Source organism: Lissotriton helveticus, chromosome 3_1 (assembly GCF_964261635.1).
Source record: "Lissotriton helveticus chromosome 3_1, aLisHel1.1, whole genome shotgun sequence".
Classification (NCBI taxonomy): Eukaryota; Metazoa; Chordata; class Amphibia; order Caudata; family Salamandridae; genus Lissotriton; species Lissotriton helveticus.
Window position 1 is genome coordinate 1,723,866,832 of NC_136061.1, and position 20,158 is coordinate 1,723,886,989.

Consider the following 20,158-nt stretch of genomic DNA (forward strand, 5'->3'; position numbering starts at 1 on the left):
TTTACCATTAGTAAAAATGACGAACAATGTAGAAAACCTAACCACACAATGTGCTGGATTACGCCGCTTAATTTACCTTTCCTTTTTGCATAATTAAGTCAACCCTATATTTGGTAGGAACGTGTTTTTTATCTCAAACACTGCATCATTTTGCAGCAGCCTATGTTGCAGTGTGTGTAATGCAAGGTAAATATATTAACTTACATGTTCACAGTACTTTTTGTCACAGGCTGGGACCGCGCAGCACTTTCAGTTAAAAAGGTCACTATTTGCCAAAGTGTGAACGAGGGTCCAATTACGTGTTGCTCAGGTTTCAGACTCAGGCCTCTGCAGTGACCGTATTTGCCAACTACAAAATACCTAATCTACTTATTTTCTTTTCAGCTATATTCTTGACACTCTGTGACCTCTTCATCCGAATCTTTCTAGTCCCAAATTTAAAGGGCTGCGTGTAAATAAAGACAGCCTAGAAATGCGGGAAATGAACCAGGCAGCAGTTCCAGGCAATCGTCATTTGCATGTAACTGCAGAGGCATTCGCGCCCCCCTTGGAAACCTTTCACGGACCCCCAGGGGGGCGCGCCCCACAGTTTGAAGACCTTTGCACTAGACCATGGGCCCAGCACAGTCAGCTGATCAGCTCAGGTGGCGGGAGAGTGGAGGTCCGGCGGTGAAGAGGATGCTGGCTGGGCTCCGTTTGTTGGGGGCTGCAGATTACACTTCCTGAAGCACACTGCCGTTTAGCAAACGTTAGTGGAAGGGGGGACTGCAGAGGTTGTTAGTGCAACTCAAGGTGCAGCAACCTTTCTGGTGAGGCCCAGCGTTTTCAGCCAAATGCAAAAACTCACACCCCTTTGTGCGTGCTCCAGGCCGGAGATCCCTCCTCTGTGAGAGACATCACCACTCAAAGGATGTGTCTGGAGATCAGCCAGAAAAGGATATTTACATTCTGTTCAGGTTGTGCTCCTTTGTCAGTTATTAAATTGAATTATCGCTGGAGGGCAAAGAGGAAAAAAACAGTACAGAGTACAGTAAAGAGTTAACAGCGAGGTGTTTGCTACTCACTAACGTGAACCCTTGTAGAAAATGTCTTGGAAATTAGAAGTTAATATTAACTCTTCACTGAGGGCAAAGTGTAACACATGTCCCTTGACTAAGCAATATCTTATGGGCTTCCTCCAAGGTTCAGAGGCGCGTCACTACGTGTAGTGCTCTACACAGCTGTAATATGTCCCTTCCTTCCCCTTCATGTCAGAAATTATTACAAAGTCAGACTCAGGGGGTCACCTGAGGAATAAAATGAATATTTTACGTGTTCTCCTTTATCCCTGACCTTTTGCTATTGAGTTCCGGATTTGTTTTCATTCAGGTCCCAAGATGAAGTGAAACAACTGAGTCTTCTTGAATGAGATACTAGAGAATCACTTTTTGGTTTGTCTGCTTTAGAAGAAAATATATCACTCTTTTGAAGATTTCACAAAACATGTTTCAGTGTTCCCATACACAAGTGTTGGTAGAGTCCCCTGCAGTAGATGCAGACAGCGCCCCCTTGCTGTGGATGCGGACAGCGCCTCCTTGCTGTGGATGAGGACAGCGCCTCCTTGCTGTGGATGAGGACAGCGCCCCCTTCCTGTGGATGCAGACAGTGCCCCTTGCTGTGGATGCGGACAGCGCCCCCTTGCCGTGGATGCAGACAGCGCCCCCTTGATGTGGATGCGGACAGCGCCCCCTTGATGTGGATGCGGACAGCGCCCCCTTGATGTGGATGCAGACAGCGCCCCCTTCCTGTGGATGCAGACAGCGCCCCCTTCCTGTGGATGCAGACAGCGCCCCCTTCCTGTGGATGAGGACAGCGCCCCCTTCCTGTGGATGAGGACAGCGCCCCCTTCCTGTGGATGAGGACAGCGCCCCCTTCCTGTGGATGAGGACAGCGCCCCCTTCCTGTGGATGCGGACAGCGCCCCCTTCCTGTGGATGCAGACAGTGCCCCTTGCTGTGGATGCGGACAGCGCCCCCTTCCTGTGGATGCGGACAGCGCCCCCTTGCTGTAGATGCGGACAGCGCCCCCTTCCTGTGGATGCGGACAGCGCCCCCTTGCTGTGGATGCGGACAGCTCCCCCTTACAGTGGATGCAGACAGCACCCCCTTGCGGTGGATGCAGACAGCGTCCCCTTGCTGTGGATGCGGACAGCGACTCCTTGCTTTGGATGCGGACAGCGCCTCCTTGCTGTGGATGCGGGCAGCACCCCCTTGCTGTGGATCCGGACAGTTCCCCCTTCCTGTGGATGCGGACTCCGCCCCCTTGCTGTGGATGTGGACAGCACCCTCTTACTGTGGATGCGGACAGCGCCCCCTTGCTGTGGATGCGGACAGAGCCCCCTTGATGTGGATGCAGACAGCACCCCCTTCCCGTGGATGCGGACAGCGCCCCCTTCCCGTGGATGCGGACAGCACAACCTTGCTGTGGATGCGGACAGCGCCCCCTTGATGTGGATGCAGACAGCGCCCCTTTCCTGTGGATACGGACTGCGCCCCCTTCCTGTGGATGCGGAGAGCGCCCCCTTGCAGTGGATGCGAACAGCGCCCTCTTCCTGTGGATGTGGACAGCGCCCCCTTACTGTGGATACAGATAGCGCCCCCTTGCTGTGGATGTGGACAGCGCCCCCTTGCTGTGGATGTGGACAGCGCCCCCTTACTGTGGATGCAGGCAGCGTCCCCTCACTGTGGATGCAGGCAGCGCCCCCTTGCTGTGGATGCGGACAGCGTGCTGTACAAGTATGCAGGGCCTCATTGTGTGGGTGCAGAGACGCCTACAAACACTGTATATTTACACAGTGTCTCCGTGCTTTAATTGTTGGCAGTGCAGTGCACAGTGTAGTAGGTTCAACCAGTACCCCCATGCTGTATTTGCAGGCAGTGTCACCGTCCTGTGCATGTAGGCGGTGCAGGATCACCGTGCATTAGGTTCAGGCTCTGTGGCTCTGCTGTATGTGCAGGCAGTATCCCTTTTATAGTGGCTGTGGCACTCTCCCATCTGTGGGTGCAGGCAGTGTACCCATGCTCAAGGTTTCGGCAGTGTCCACAGGCAGTACACGAAGGGGCTGCAGTGTCAAAACTGAGTTGATTTATGGAGTCTCCCAGTGCTGCACCTGGAAGCTGTGTGAAATGCTGGAAAGGCAGGCAGTGTCCCCAAGCTATAAGTCATTCATGCTAGTAAGGTCTGTAGGTCATTCATACTGGCAAGGTCTGTAAGTCATTCATGCTAGCAAGGTCTGTAGGTCATTCATACTAGCAAGGTCTGTAGGTCATTCATGCTAGCAAGGGGTGTAAGTCATTCATGCTAGCAAGGTCTGTCGGTCATTCATGCTAGCAAGGTCTGTAGGTCATTCATACTAGCAAGGTCTGTAGGTCATTCATGCTAGCAAGGGGTGTAAGTCATTCATGCTAGCAAGGTCTGTCGGTCATTCATGCTAGCAAGGTCTGTCGGTCATTCATGCTAGCAAGGTCTGTAGGTCATTCATACTGGCAAGGTCTGTAAGTCATTCATGCTAGTAAGGCCTGCAGGTCATTCATGCTAGCAAGGGGTGTAAGTCATTCATACTAGCAAGTTCTGTCGGTCATTCATGCTAGCAAGGTCTGTCGGTCATTCATGCTAGCAAGGTCTGTCGGTCATTCATACTGGCAAGGTCTGTAAGTCATTCATGCTAGTAAGGCCTGTAGGTCATTCATGCTAGCAAGGTCTGTAGGTCATTCATACTAGCAAGGTCTGTATGTCATTCATGCTAGCAAGGTCTGTAGGTCATTCATACTAGCAAGGTCTGTAGGTCATTCATGCTAGCAAGGGGTGTAAGTCATTCATGCTAGTAAGGCCTGTAGGTCATTCATGCTAGCAAGGGGTGTAAGTCATTCATGCTAGTAAGGTCTGTAGCTCATTCATGCTAGCAATGTCTGCAGGTAATTCTTGCTAGCAAGGTCTGTAGGTCATTCATACTAGTAAAGTCTGTAAGTCATTCTTGCTAGCAAGGTCTGTAGGTCATTCATACTGGCAAGGTCTGTAAGTCATTCATGCTAGTAAGGCCTGCAGGTCATTCATGCTAGCAAGGGGTGTAAGTCATTCATGCTAGCAAGGTCTGTCGGCCATTCATGCTAGCAAGGTCTGTCGGTCATTCATGCTAGCAAGGTCTGTCGGTCATTCATACTGGCAAGGTCTGTAAGTCATTCATGCTAGTAAGGCCTGCAGGTCATTCATGCTAGCAAGGTCTGTAGGCCATTCATACTAGCAAGGTCTGTATGTCATTCATGCTAGCAAGGTCTGTAGGTCATTCATACTAGCAAGGTCTGTAGGTCATTCATGCTAGCAAGGGGTGTAAGTCATTCATGCTAGTAAGGCCTGTAGGTCATTCATGCTAGCAAGGGGTGTAAGTCATTCATGCTAGTAAGGTCTGTAGCTCATTCATGCTAGCAATGTCTGCAGGTAATTCTTGCTAGCAAGGTCTGTAGGTCATTCATACTAGTGAAGTCTGTAAGTCATTCTTGCTAGCAAGGTCTGTAGGTCATTCATACTAGTAAAGTCTGTAAGTCATTCTTGCTAGCAAGGTCTGTAGGTCATTCATACTAGTAAAGTCTGTAAGTCATTCTTGCTAGCAAGGTCTGTAGGTCATTCTTGCTAGCGAGGTCTGTAGGTCATTCATGCTAGCAATGTCTGCAGGTAATTCTTGCTAGCAAGGTCTGTAGGTCATTCATACTAGTAAAGTCTGTAAGTCATTCTTGCTAGCAAGGTCTGTAGGTCATTCATACTAGTAAAGTCTGTAAGTCATTCTTGCTAGCAAGGTCTGTAGGTCATTCTTGCTAGCGAGGTCTGTAGGTCATTCATACTAGCAAGGTCTGTAGGTCATTCATGCTAGCAAGGTCTGTAGGTCATTCATGCTAGCAAGGTGTGTAGGTCATTCATGCTAGCAAGGTGTGTAGGTCATTCATGCTAGCAAGGTGTGTAGGTCATTCATGCTAGCAAGGTGTGTAGGTCATTCATGCTAGCAAGGTGTGTAGGTCATTCATGCTAGCAAGGTCTGTTCATGCTGACTCTTACTCTTACTCAAAGGCCACATGTACCTCACTGCAGACTCCCCAGACAGTGGGCTCAGGCAGTTTCTCATGCACCAGGTTTGAACGTCCCGAGTTTATGCCGGCAGAGGACGCCTGCAGTATGTGCATGTGGTCCAGTGTACCCATGCAGTAAATGCAGACGGCACTCACTCCTATGCAGTTGGTGCAAGCATTACAAGCAGGCTGTATGTGCAGGCAGCATTACCATGCAGTAGGTGCCAGCAGTACACCCATGCTCTATGTGGAGAGGGTGTCCCCATGCTGTAAGTGCAGGCAGTAGATGCAGACGGATCCTCATGTTGTAGGTGCATGCAGTGTTTCCATGTAGTTGATGTAGGCAGTTTGCTCATGTTGTATGTGCGCTCATTTGAGACCGATCAGTTCTTGCTTGTTAAGCATCTTCAGCATTAATCAGTGTTCTTTTCTTTCAGAGATGACACTCCTCATGTTCCCAATGAGAGCCTCGGAGAAGGTGCCGTGCTACAGATTGTGCAAAACCTCACGCGCTTGTTACTAGAAGTATTTCCAGGTGAGTACAAATGAAGCACAAACTCACAGGTGAAGTCATCAGTCAGTTCTACACAAGAAAGAGCGCCCTCCCTGGAAATAAGTGAGGTTGCACCAAATTTAGAGCTGTGTGGGAAGGAAACATCTGGTTTGTGGGGGAATTGCTAAATTGGGAAGAGAGGCAAATCGTAGATTTTACACTGACATGCCATCCCCATTCAACAAGGAATTTGCTTGGTGGGTTCTCCTCCTCACTCACCCCTTCTTCCGGAAATCCGAAGCTTTTTGGTTTCTACTCAACTCTTATTAATGCCCTCAATCACCAGTAGAAATCGGCTCCCATTGGAGGGTTATTTTAGTCTTGGTTTATAACAGAGTATTTTTTTTATAAATATTAAGCATAAACTGTATACCTCAAAGGAGGGGCTTTCCAACCCACTAAGGTGAATTGGGGTTATTGGATATTTGGCAGTGGCAAAAGGTCACTTTTGAGATTTGCCCTAAGTGGAAGGATAGTTGGACTGTCCTGACATGAAGAGGTGTGGCTCACTGGTTAGAGGCAGCAGACCTGTAAGCAGAGAACGGCCCGGGACCAGGGTTCAATTCCAGACGCGGCAAGGTCTTGGACCAGGGTCAACGGACTCGATAATTCTCGCCTCAGTGCCTACTCTAACCAGGGAACACACTCGGTAACTCTGGGCATTAAGCTTGCCTCATCTCTACAACGGCCCCCCACAGACGCCAGGGATGCCTGGTTTCACCCTGGAGATAGCCAGAAAGGGAGCATCTCACAGGGAAAACCAGGACGGGTTCCCCAGCGGTCTACAGCGCCAGGACACTCAGGTAGAGTAACAGTGCGCTTTACAAGTATCCCACATTTACATTTTACAAGAGCTAAGCTATTCTATAGATAGGTGGCTTGTACTTCTAGTGCTTGTTTCTACTGGCTGTGAGTTTAGTCCAGGTAGAAGAACTTATGGAGGCTGGCTAAGCACCGGTTCTGTTTAGTATGCAATGTGAAGTTTTTTTTCAGACCTAGGTGGCTCAACAAGCAATTATTATTACTAAGGATTTATAGAGCGTATGGCTACCCTTGGGCTTCCCAGCGCTAAGCAGTCAGGTACTGAGTTTGGGCAGATTATACCTTAAAGATATTGCGTGAACAACCATGTTTGAATATTTTTGCGGAATTGTAATTCCTCCTCTATCCGCCTGAATTCCAGTGGTAGGGAATTCCATAATTTGGGAGCCAGGTGGGAGAAAGATCTTCCTCCCCATTTTTCCCTCTTGACCCTAGTCTGAATTAGCCGTTCTTCTGCGCTGGATCGCAGCTGTCTCTTTGGAATGTAGGGGGAGATTAGACTTATAACTTTTTTTGGCCCTTTATTGTGCCGTGCTCTATGAGAAATGACTAATACTTAAAATTTTATTGTGGCCTCCACTGGGAGCCAGTGTAGTTTCCGTAGATGCTTTTTTACTGATTCCCGTGCCGGATTGTTGCACAATATTCTCAAGGCTGCATTTTGGGCTATCTGCAATTTCTGGGTAACGTATTTAGGTGCCCCCAGGAATAGTGAATTTCCTTAATCTGGTCGCGAGGTTACCAGGAAGTGGATCAATATTTTTCTTAGTTGAATGGGTATTCTGTCTAAAATTTAGACTTCTGAGGAGTCCAAAGCATGTTGCTGTTACCTTATTTGCAAGTACGATCATAGAAAGATCTGTTTCTAGCCAGAACCCCAGATTTTTTACTGTTTCTGCCGGGGTAGGTGGGTTACCTAGTCATGTCGGCCAGTTTATTATATACCTTGGTATTGCCTTATTTTCAATGAGCAATAGCTCAGTTTTATCTCCATTTAACTTTAAGCAGCTTGCAGTCATCCATTCTTTTACTTTGACCGGGCAAGAGAATAGGCTCTCACCAAAACAATGCATTGAATGAGAGTTGTAGGGTCAAAAGCCCCTAGCACAGAAGTTCATCCCATTTCTTATCTTATTATGCTGGCCGACGTGATAAACCTTCATTTGCAGGAGGCCCCAATCACTAGTCCCCAGATAGGATCACTAGGTAGAGCCTGGTGAGTAATAAGGGTACACACATAGTGGTATTCCTTTTTAGGTTTCGCCTCGCCGAAAGCTGCGCAAGCAGACTTTCGCGAAGGCGAAAAACTTTTGTTTAGAGTATGCTGTGTGTAGTCCCGCCCCTCTGTTCCATTGGCTAGCTCCATAAATGGAGGCTAGCCATTGGAACAGACATCTGTCCGTCATTGCCGGAGCAGATTCGTGGGCGTTCCCGTGATTTTTACTCATCCCACCCCTTTTCCTATGTCATGTGGCTGTGGGCGTGTTTTTTTTTTTTTCCAGCTTTGTTTTTGCCATTTCGGAAGTGTCCTTTGCAGGGGTGCGTTGCGCGGTGTCCCGCTGTCCGCCCCCCTCCCCTCCCGCTGTCCGTGTGCCCGTTCCTGCCCCCCCTTCCGCTGTTCGTGTTCCCGCCCCCCCTGCCGCTGTCCGTTCCGCCCCCCCTCCCACTGTCCGTGTGCCCGTAGGTGCTTGTTGTGTGTTGTTTTCCCTTCTTTTCCCGAGGCATCACCCAAGCTAGTTTCACCGTCATTGTCAAAGCTATTAAGAACTAACCAGCAGGTCATAATCTCTTCCAAGGCCTTCTCATCAGTACGGCTGAGGCACGTATGGGAATCCTCAGCTGCACCCTATTCGCACAGGTCCCTAGAGAGGGCAAGATGGCGGCTTGAGTAAAACGGTCGTTTGCTCCCCTCCGACCCTGGACATGTATTAAGGCGAAATGAGGCAGTAAAAGCGGATGAGAACAAATGTCTGCCCAGCAGAAAATATAGAAGCTCGCGAGGAGAAAAAGCCAGGGTATTGAGCGAGTAAAGGACAAAGTATCGGGCGAACAGGAATGGATACATTGTTTCCGTACCTCGGAAACCTCGAGCATTGTCCTGGCCCCGCCCTATGTGGAGTGGTGCTCTGCCAGGCTGAACTGGTGAAGACTCTCCTGGCTTGCCTGGAGTGGTCGGCGTCGGCGTCTAGTGAAGCGGAAAGAGACCATAGTTTACAGTGTTCTCGGCTCCGGCAGAAGTGCTGCTTGATTATGGCCCCGAAGATATCCGCTGCAGCGGGGGCGAAAGGAAAGACGCGCTTGGCGCTAGGGGCTGGAATATCCCCTAAGATAAGCACAACTGCTGACCCTCAATACAAACCGGGGGTCAAAGAAACAAAGAAAGTAATCTGTACAGCATCAAACTAGATGAAAAGAAAACCCGGACTTGAACACCGCTGACAGCTGAGCCCACGGTGCTGGAAATGCTGCGTGCGACCCCAGCGCCTAAACAGCAACAAGAAGAAGTTCCAGGTGAGCGGTGCCAGGTGGGGGGGAGGAGTATGGATAAAGGAGATGAGCCCAGGGGAAAGGATGCGTTAAAACCCCCAGTTACAGATGAAAACCTGAGCCTGACCGGAAGAATACAGTCTAATAGTGCAATAACTGAACTCTGCCAGTCAATTCAGCAAATTCAACTCCCCACTCCTGTAGATACCCCTGCCTACCTGCAGCCAGAGATACAAGTTCTCAGCAATGGAGATGTAATTGCAGCCCCAGGACTCGCAGAAAATAATAATGTTAAGCAAAGTCCCGTCACTCCCACTAACATCCTAGAAGGCATTATGACTATGGCGATGGCTAACAACTACGCTGCATTTTCCAATCATAGTGAGCAACACTTCTACTCACTCTCTGATGGTATTTGGTCAGTATCTGGTTCACCACCCTGAGTCACAGGAGGACTCTAGTGAGGAGAATTCGGACATAGGGGCAAAAAAAGATATGACCGCCACAGCGCGTAAAACGATGAGAAGGGCAACCCATCCTAGTCCACAAAAGAAAAGTTTGAGGTGGGACTTTCTGGGAGCAGAGTTACTTAACACAAGTGTACCGGCAGACACTTGCCAAAAGCTTTTTATGTTTTGCCTCGCCGAAAGCTGCTCAAGCAGACTTTCGCGAGGGCGAAAAACTTTTGTTTAGAGTATGCTGTGTGTAGTCCCGCCCCTCTGTTCCATTGGCTAGCTCCATAAATGGAGGCTAGCCATTGGAACAGACATCTGTCCGTCATTGCCGGAGCAGATTCGTGGGCGTTCCCGTGATTTTTACTCATCCCACCCCTTTTCCTATGTCATGTGGCTGTGGGCGTGTTTATTTTTTATTTTTTTTACAGCTTTGTTTTCGCCATTTCGGAAGTGTCCTTTGCAGGGGTGGGTTGCGCGATGTCCCACACATAAATACAAATGTTGTCATTTACAATGCAGATAGCTCAAACGTTTCCAAAGGCGAAACCATTGTATTGTAAATGCTTGTTAGGTCTGGGTTCTTAGAGCAAAGCTGTCAAACAAATATACGAAGAGTGAAATTTGAGTTTGCTACTTTCAATAATTGAGTTTCTTCAATCAGTTTCTTTCTGCCATTGGTTTGAGCTTTTGTCAATCACATCTTGCCTCAGCCCAGTGGAGTATTCTTCTCTCACATAATGCTATTGACTATTTGGTTTTATCCTATGTGTATGTAGGCCCAATGATTATAGAGTGCTAGGTGGGCTGTCGAGTAGACTGTTGTTCTCATTCCTTGCAGGGCTACTACTCTCTGCTTCAGCCTTTTAAAAACAAATGAATGTATCCAGTTTCAATGCACACATTATTCAATGGAGCAGGAAGACCTCTTTTGGTCCACTTTGTCTGAATCAAGTCAATTCCAGCAGGTCAGCCTATTGCCTGAAGGAAACGGCCTTTACAACGCGGGCTGAGCCACGCATGCCTTTTCACCGCCAGTGAAACCATGCTTGCCTTAACCACGCATATGCCTTAATCACTCATATGCATGGTTAGGGCAGTGAGCGGACGAGATGCTTTATTGGCGGGAACAAGATGAGGAATGATTGGGAGATGACGAGGTCTGGTAAGTGGGCTGGGGCCGGGTTTTGGAGGTTGGGGTAGTTTTTCAGGGTTGGGAGCAATGTTTAGGGTTCAGGGCTCGGGGCTAACTTTTAGTGATGGGGTTTATTTTCAGGGCTCGGGGGATCAGGGTTGTTTTTAGGGTTCGGGTAGTTTTTAGGGCTCAGGGGATTCGGGGTAGTTTTGGGGCTGGAGGGATTCAGGGTCATTTTTAGAGCTTGGGGGTCGTTTTTAGAGCTCTGGGTAGGGGGGATCATGATAGTTTAGGGCACCAGGGGGGTCAGGGTAGTGTTTAGGGCTCAGGTTAGATTTTAGGGCTCAGAGGGGGGTCGGGGTAGTGTTTAGGGCTCAGGGGGAGTTGGGGTAGTTTTAGGGTTCAAAGCGAAGCTTGGGGTGTGATCTTTATCACACATATCCCTTTACCAGTCATGCGTTTACCACAAAATTGCGTGGTAAAGGCATGTGTGATAAAGGAATGTGTTGTTCAGACGCATTTGTTGTTTCGGCAGCGATGTGAAGCACGCATGGTTTAGCCATGAGTGCCTCTGACATATAACCATTGCCTGAGAGTTGAGGCACCCACACAAAGGGCCAAGGACATTACCATTGCTACACACTTACTCACAGATGAGCTTCTGCCGATCACACACATCACACACATTCTTGTGTCTTTATCTTCTCTTGAAGGAATTGTCCTGCAGCAGCTCCTGATAGACTAGGAAGTTATCTGGCTGAAACCTTCCGTGCAAGTGGGCTTTATGCGATGCCTGCCATCCTCTTCGAAACCAGAGTAGCAGTGCAACTTTGGTACCTCGCTGCCTTGAAACTGTATAAAACCTACAAGTACTAGCGTTTTGCCATGATTGGTTCCCACCGATAATTAGGGGACATGTTTGAATCAAAGTGGCCAGTTGGTGCTCAGCGTTCTAGTTTTCACTTGAAGTTCTGTAGAGCTTGGTAGAGAATTGACTGCACCAGGGTCAGGATACCTTGGCCACCTCTGCTGAAGGAGAAGACAATATTCTCCAGGACTAAGGAAAATTATTTCTCTTCCTGTATCTTCAAAGGAGAAGGAGATGTCTAATTGTAGGGTAAACCACCTGCCTTGATACAGCCCATGTGCAGCTGCTCCATCTAGTGCAGCAAGGAGTAGATTTCTATGCTGATTTCAACAGGGGCCCAGAGCTCTGAGGGGCCCATTGTCCCCTGATAATTGCTGTAGTGTACAACCCTAACAGTAGTCAATGGGGGTATTTAATTGCACCAGGGACCTTAGCATCCTTGCTACACTATTGTGGACTGTTTGCTTTTGTTTTTTAGTTTGGAACTGCCAGGGAAATCCTACCAGTCCCAACTGTAAAAAATAGAACAATTACTCCCACATACTGGGAGAAAACACACAGGGTGCCAGGGTCATTTATTTTCGTTTTTTGAAAACAAACTCCAATTTTGGGTGTTTGGTTTTGGAAAACCAGGACGTTTTCTGAGTGGCCACCTGAAACAGGGTGGTGTTCTCAGCACACATTTAGTGACTTCAGAGGAGCCACCGAGTCGGGGATGGCAAAATATGATGGCGGTAGTCCAGCCAGGATGGTAGAGCGGGGAGGTACTGAACTTTGCCACCCTGACAGACAATGAGGCACATGCCATACTTTAAATGGGACCCCTAATCTTTTTTGACATGGATTTAGTGTCTGTTTTGTGATGTGACATTCTTTCTTGGGAAACTACATACTCCAATTCAAGACAATGCCTCCCAGCCTGCTTTGTTCAAGGCACACAGGAGGATGTAATGTAAGACAGGTAATGGGACACAGTGTCAAAGGCATTTTAAAGAACAATGGTCCCTATTTTGGAAGGAAAAATAGAGGAACACAATAACCATACGCTTAAATGTATTGTATGTCTTTTGTCCAGCCGGACAAGAATTTATTTTCATATAGGTTCAATTAATTGTGATTCAAAACATTAAATGACAAGTGGGCACAGCCGTGACCCACAGAACACAAGACAAACCAACGAAAAACAGAATGGCCAAAGGCAGGGTATAAGATGTGTCTGTATGTTTGTAATCACTTATGACAGACTTAGATAACCAATTACACACCATTGATCATTACAATATTATAAAATCATATTGCATATGGTGTTTTTAGTGTCGACGACGTTTCGATGCTATTCACAACAGTATAAAGCATCATCTTCAGGACAAAAGATAAATCATTGTTGTCTTAAACTTAATCACATGTATAGCCTATATCGCATTACATTATTAGGCCGTCGGCCTTCCTCGAAAAATGTAATTCTTGATATCGATATGAGTCAGTGCCGGATCGCACTTGGGGCGTTGGGTTAGATAATATTTCCACTGGGTGCCAAGTTGCACCTCTTGGATAACGGCACAGGGACAGGGCACGGAAGCTCCTGCTCGCGCTGAATAGGAGGCCGACGGCCTAATAATGTAATGCGATATAGGCTATACATGTGATTAAGTTTAAGACAACAATGATTTATCTTTTGTCCTGAAGATGATGCTTTATACTGTTGTGAATAGCATCGAAACGTCGTCGACACTAAAAACACCATATGCAATATGATTTTTTAATATTGTAATGACCAATGGTGTGTAATTGGTTATCTAAGTCTGTCATAAGTGATTACAAACATACAGACACATCTTATACCCTGCCTTTGGCCATTCTGTTTTTCATTGGTTTGTCTTGTGTTCTGTGGGTCACGGCTGTGCCCACTTGTTATTTAATGTTTTGAATCACAATTAATTGAACCTATATGAAAATAAATTCTTGTCCGGCTGGACAAAAGTTATACGATATATTTAAGCGTATGATTATTGTGTTCCTCTATTTTTCCTTCCAAAATAGGGACCATTGTTCTTTAAAATACGTTACTGCCCAAGGTCCCTATGGCATACCTTCTGGGTTTCCCTTGTTTTGCAAAATAGTACAGTGTCAAAGGCAGCAGTCAAATCCAGGATAACCAGAAAAGCTAACTTGACACTATCTGGACATATGTTAAGGTAGTCCAGAGCTGAAATAAGAACAGAGTCTGCAGAATATGCTAGCATAAAGCCTGATTGAGTTGGGTCAATCAATATATTTTGTATTTAAGTAATTACAGAGCTAAGAGATTTGCAGACTCTTCATAATTCTGGTTGCAAATAGTAGGAGTGATATAGGTCAAACATTGGAGTTGAATGGAAGGTTCAGTCCTTTCTTCCACTCTGATGGCATACGCCCCCCTGTAGCAAACGATGATTTCTGGTAAATTGTGACCAATGACAACACTGGCTTAATGGATGATCTTAAATCTACAAGGTTCAGGAGAACCTGTACTTGTTATCAATATTTGTTCAGCTATTGATCTGGGTGTAACTGCCTCAAACACCTCAAATCGCCTACATTTAGACACAACAAGGTGCTGGGGGAGCGCTAAGTCCAAATGGACTGCATTGAAATTAATGCTAATTTTCTCTATTTCGTCTTCGAAAAAGCTTGATAATTGATCACAGAATACAGTGTAAGCAGAGCATTATCCAATTCAGTGTGGGGAAGCAAGCTTGTTTGCTATGCAAAAAATGTTTTTTATAGGACGGGTATGTTGGTATTTTTAAGCATAGAAATTAGACCCCTCACTTTTAATGTCAGTTATATCGATTTTTCTGTTCTTCTGAGGAAAGTCAAAGCCTTGCCTCTAACCCCTTTCAGATTTTTTTAGAGACTTTTTCAGGTGACCTAAGCTGTTAGTGAACCATGGTCCATTGGACCAGGTTCATAATTATTTGATAACTTTCTCTGTTAAGTGTTAGTACTCATCGTGAAAATTTGTAGTTACTTAAATCATATTATCTTCCAATGGGTTGCTTGAATGTTTGACCTGATAACGTTGGCCTCTAACTGATGCAAACTATGAATAGTAATAAGACCAGACAGTGAAAATGGACCCCCTTTTCCAACACTCACTGGCTTGTACTGGCTGTCACTCAAGTCAGCTTCCATACTTTCTTTCCAACCATACATAAACATAGTAGCTGATACGCCTGAAGAAAATCACAGCAGAATGCCTCAGTTACATGACCATGGCCGCAAAACCCCATAATATGAGAGTGGTCTCACCATGGTCCCCAAATCCTTTTCTATTCACTTGGACAGCCCCTGGCCTGATAGATTAGTTCTTCCAACTGTGAGCATCTCTCTATGCATTTTAATCAATGTTGTATTGGGGGAACTATATCAGATCGCTAATGTTTAACTATATCCCTTTTGACCAGAAGAATACCCACCCCACAGAGTTTGCTCCGATCTGGTATTCCCGGGGTCTTTATTATTCCTAATCATGTAAGTGAAACATAAATGGGTCTTCCCAAAACGTTTGATATATTAGAGTTGCAATGCACAAGTAAGCCTGTATCACGCAAAAATCCCAAACCATGTTAAACAAATCTGTTTCTGATTGACGTCCAGTACATAGTGCTGATGGATTCTGCCCATCTTATATAGGCTGTCAGCCTAGAGGGTAATATACCCTGTCCAGGTAACTTAGTTGGGACAGTCTTGATGTCTTGGCCAGCTCCCCAGGTTGCTATCTGTGCCCTGTAAGTGGCCCAAATCCTGCTCACACTTGGATCGTAGCTTGAGTAAAAGATGGGCTGCATTACATACTAGTGTATAATACAGTCTTGAGACATCTCCTCTGCCCAAGTGGTCGACTATCAATTTTGCCTGCAGAACGTTATGTTTTGGGAAATTAAATGTTTCTGCCCGGTGTGCCTCAAAAGCATGCCTCGTTGTAAATATCTGTAAAATTGGTACTGATGAAGATCGAATTCGGTCCTTAGAGTTTCAAAGAACTTCATGTGATGGCCCTCCCACATAGCACCCAGCCCGAGACCCTTATGTTGTCCCACGTCTCGACAATTCCACCAGTTTGGCTGGATGTACCAATACGTGCTACAGGAGCAACCCCGTAGACATAACATAAGTGGAAACTGGCCATACATTTGTTTACAACTACCAATGTCTGCAAGATGTATCAATATATAGGATACATTGTGTACTTGTAGTGATATACTCAATAGAACACATATACAATTAAATAATGTGACAAAAGACCATATACATACAAAAACAATGCTTTAATTGTATAGAATTTGAACAGAATTCATAGACCAAAACAGTCACATTAAAACATAAATAAATGCTCAATAGCAAAGATGTAAAAGAAAAGGAGGACCCCACACAGACTAATACGGGACTGGGGGGAAACAGGGTTGTAAAAAGCTTAAGGTCGACCTTTGATTCTTTTTTATAATTGTCTAATTTGTTTTATTGTCATATGAATGTTTTAACATTGTGATTTGTATTATGAATTATGTAATAACTATATGAATAAATTGTATTTTTAAAAAAAACTTTTTACCAAAACACTTTTTGTGAATTCGTCTGTCACTAGAAGCATTTCTGAATATATGTGCATGAACTGTCGGATTATATCAGTGATCTTGCTACTGATTTTCGGTATGTTATTATAGTTAGTAGGGACATAACCTGTAGGCACCAATTGAGATACCCGATTTGAACCTTTACCTTTCCCGCCCTTTGAGGGCATGCCAAATTTTGGGATTAACACCACCAATGATTCTTCATTATAAGTGGATACATCTTTGATTATCCACTGATTTTGGGACCTTAAGCTTTTTACAATAGCAAAGATGAACACAGTGCCAATGCTGCAAACAATATATTGCCCATTACATTATCCAAAAAGAGGAGAAAACAGAGACAGACTTCTCAAAATACATTGCAGATTTTTTTTTAATATAAATGTGTATTACACTGCAATTTTTTTGCGTACTCGACGTTAGCTTAATTTGTTCTTCTTTTTTACTGTAATCATTGATGGCGTTTCAACCCCAAACTTTATCAACAGATTATCATCATCATGAGAAAAATTCATTCTGAGCACAGTAGCTGCCGATGAAACTCAAAAAAGGCGTGAAAAAAGTCAACTAATTTAAATTATTAAGGGCATATATGATCAGAAAAAAGGGAGTAAAAGAGTTCACCTTCAAGTAAAATTGGGAAACCAGGCTATTCAAATAATCTGCAAGATGGAGCCAATGAGTTTAAAGAGCACAACTGACAGGTAGAATCCAGTGCAAAAAGTGAAGCCATCTTGGGGTGTCATGCATGTGATAACAAGTGTAAATCTGGCCCGAGTTGGGATGCCTGTATTAAAAAAAATGGTTTCACTAGAAGGGCATCTGGATATAGGGATTTAAATGTAAGTCAGTTAAAAATTAAATCAGCCACTAGTTCCGAGAGAGCCCTACACAGTAAATGCAAATCTTATTCAAAACAGTGGGACCCAGAAAACCAATTATCACTTGTAGAGGTGAAGAAGCTGGATATTAAAGTTAAATCAAATGTGGTTTAAGCAGTCAAAGAGTGATATCCAAGTGTTCAATTGATACCCAGTAGTTAATAGCGAGGGAAACTAAAATTCCCAATTGCCTGGTCATTGATATTGAACACACTGTGTGGTAAAGCGCAACATTGTCCAGAGGACTCGGGTGTCTCTAGTAGCACAAACAATTGAGCACCCGATTAAAGTATGGCAGGTAGACCAGATCTATCATGATTCCATTTGTTTTGCTCGCCAACAATAATTAAACAAGCATTTGCAATGTAATAGGTCTCACATTTGAGAGAGTTTAAGCTATTGGCATTGTAAATGACAATGCCTTTTATTTTATCTGTTTTGATAATTAACCCATAAAAAAAAGGCTTTGTCATTTACAATGCCAATAGCTGAAACTCTTTAAATGTGAGACCTGTTCATTTCAAAGAAGCAGCCGCCATTGTCCCTGGCTGCTTGGAAAGTGAAAGTGCGCATGTCGCGCTGAATGTTGCAGGAAAGCATGTCGTGCCTGCAGCAGGAGAAACTCATTAAAGAAAAGAGTGCTTACAGACTAAATAAGACATACGACATACCTTGTAACAACAGAGGTAAAAGGGCCAGTCCTCATGAGAGGTTACAAATGAAGACAAGGCGGTAGTAAGGAGGGACTAACAAGCCTATTAACGAATCAGAAGACAGCATTTACAAAGGACAATGACACAAGGCATTGAAAAATATTGGCAGAGAGTGGACGGAACTTTAACTCCATACTCAAATACAGCATGCCTCGCCGAGCAGCGCATGCGCTAGTCAGGCTCTACCTAAAAATGATGAGACGGACAAGCGCGGTGTGTTCGCATTAGGGAAAAAACTATAACGTTGCAGAACGTCTCATATTGTTTGCCATTGAGTTAATCAAGCAGTAACAGAGAAAAAATGCAAAGGTCAAAATAGCATCGTAGACATCAGCATGATAGCTAGGTGTGTGCAACAGTTTGTGTCATTTGTTTTTGCATAACTGTGAATTGTTATGTATACATTAATTAAAACAAACACACAAAATGTGAATCTGTCAATTAGCACTATATTTGAGAGCAAAATGCATCCTTGCATGAATTTCTGACAGAAGGACGCATTTTGGTTAAAACAAATAGCAAGAAAAACACAAGTGGCACGAGCAACAGCTACTCAGTCACTCCCGTTGCTAAAATGTTTGGAGGAAAGTGGGGCACTGAATGTTGTGGTAAACTTGGAATTGAGAAAATAAATGGAAATCAGATTCACTGGAGTGTGCAATACAGTGGTGTAGCGCAAGGGTTCAGGAAGACCTTCAAAACCTGGCTCTTTGGCTAAACAGATCAGCAGAACCCCCCCCCCCCCTCAGCGCCTTGAGACCCTCAAGGGTGAGTAGCGCGCTTACAGTTTCCAGATTGCCTAATTGATTGATTGAAGGGTTGAGGGGCCCTCAAAGGGGTGGGGCCCCATGTGACGCACGTGTTATGGCCCTGGAGGTATATATGCAAACAAACTATTGTTAATGAGGAGGATTTAATCAATCGCTTTGAGAAAATTACATATGTACAAATAAAAATTCGATTTAAAGAAAGACTATAAATAGTCCAACAAGCAGAACAAATATTAACAAGCGGTCTTCACTTTTGAAGCACTCGCACTCGTGCTTGTGGCGGCATCCACCTTGCGGGAGCGAGCAGCGGCCAAATGTTTGTAATTAACGTAGGCTCGCCGCTGCTTGCTCCCGCTTGAAAAGTGAAGACCGATGGCTAAAGGACCTCCATGCAGTGCATGCGCGCTGCCTAGGCGACACCTAAAAAGGACAACAGTTGTCATTTCTTTTTGTACATGATTCAGTTAGAAAAAATGTTCCAGCCCAACCGGCTAACAATTTAGTTGAACAAGGGTGGAACCGCATTCCAAATAACGGGGTCATAACAACTAAATAATTATGACACTAATCCATAATTATATGTCATAGTAAGGTTATAAAAATCTAAATATAGTTATATAAATGCTGAGCCAATTAACTGTAATATAATTTTCACAGTAGTATTGGGCATAAGTAAACCAGCAGGACAGAACATGTGGACATTTCAAGCTGCACCTACATTGATCAAGCTTACACCATGTTCAGTAGGTGTGGCGGCCAGGAGTGGAGTAATCCACTTTAAGTATTGAAGTGGGAATCCATTTGAGCTGTGTGTTTTCCAAACTGCATGTCAGATACAGCTTATATAAGCTCCTCAGCTAAGAATGGAAGCTTCAATGTATCTCAGACCATGTGACTCAAGGGCTTCAGTGGCAGATGGCTTATCAAGTGTGACTCTGTCTCCTTGTCAGGGGCGGCTCCTCCGTAATAGCCCACTGGTCAAAGTCAGTCACAGAAAAATAAAATTATATTAAACAATAATATCATTTTATTTTTCTGTGACGGACTCTGGCTGATGGTGCGTGCACGCGGGGTTGGCCCAGGCCATGACAGACAGGAGTGGTGGGCATTTAGAAATGCGCATGTAAGTTTGGCCAGCCGTCTTTGGCTGGCCAAACATTAATGCGCATTTCAATTTCTCCAATAGCCGGGTTGCAGAAAAGTCACAGACTCCTAGGACGTGTCTGAGGGGTAGACCAGACTGCTCAGACCAATCCTGGCATGGCTCTCATAGCATGAGAGCAGCGTCTGGATTGGGTGGGGAGCATGTGCCCTCCCAGAGATTGCCTGGAGTGCAGCACTGAGGAGCCTGTAGGAGCACCGAGAGGTACATTTATCTAATATAATTTTTAGCCTCCATTGCCCTCCTTCATCCCCCACCCACACTTTTGTTGTATAGCAGCTGCCACTGTCCCTTGGCCGATGGTAGGTGGGCTTTACATAACGTATTATACTAAGTTGTGAAAGTGACAATTGCTGAACAATCTGACAGCAAGTTCCCAGAGGAATCCCAGATTTCCTGAATTATTTTAGAGGCTTTCTCCCTATTGGCAAGCAAATACAAAAAAATTCTGGCCCTGTCTCCTGTTCATATACACAGCACTGGAATGCCAACCAAACTAGTCTGGATGCACAAGTGGCTATGTTTGTCCATGCTGTTCTGCCAGTCTGTAGATGGTGGGGAAAAGTAGCATTCCCATTTGAGATAAACCCATGTTGCAGGTCAA

The 20,158-nt window shown here is 45.2% G+C and overlaps 1 protein-coding gene across 1 annotated transcript in view; it reads left to right on the top strand.

The window, feature by feature from the left end:
- SMPDL3B (sphingomyelin phosphodiesterase acid like 3B) overlaps nucleotides 1-20,158 on the top strand; it is a 152,297-nt gene that overhangs the window by 41,529 nt on the left and 90,610 nt on the right. The window contains exon 3 of the mRNA XM_078682506.1: nucleotides 5,533-5,630. Coding sequence (XP_078538632.1) covers nucleotides 5,533-5,630 — 98 coding nt within the window. The remainder of the gene's footprint in view (nucleotides 1-5,532; nucleotides 5,631-20,158) is intronic.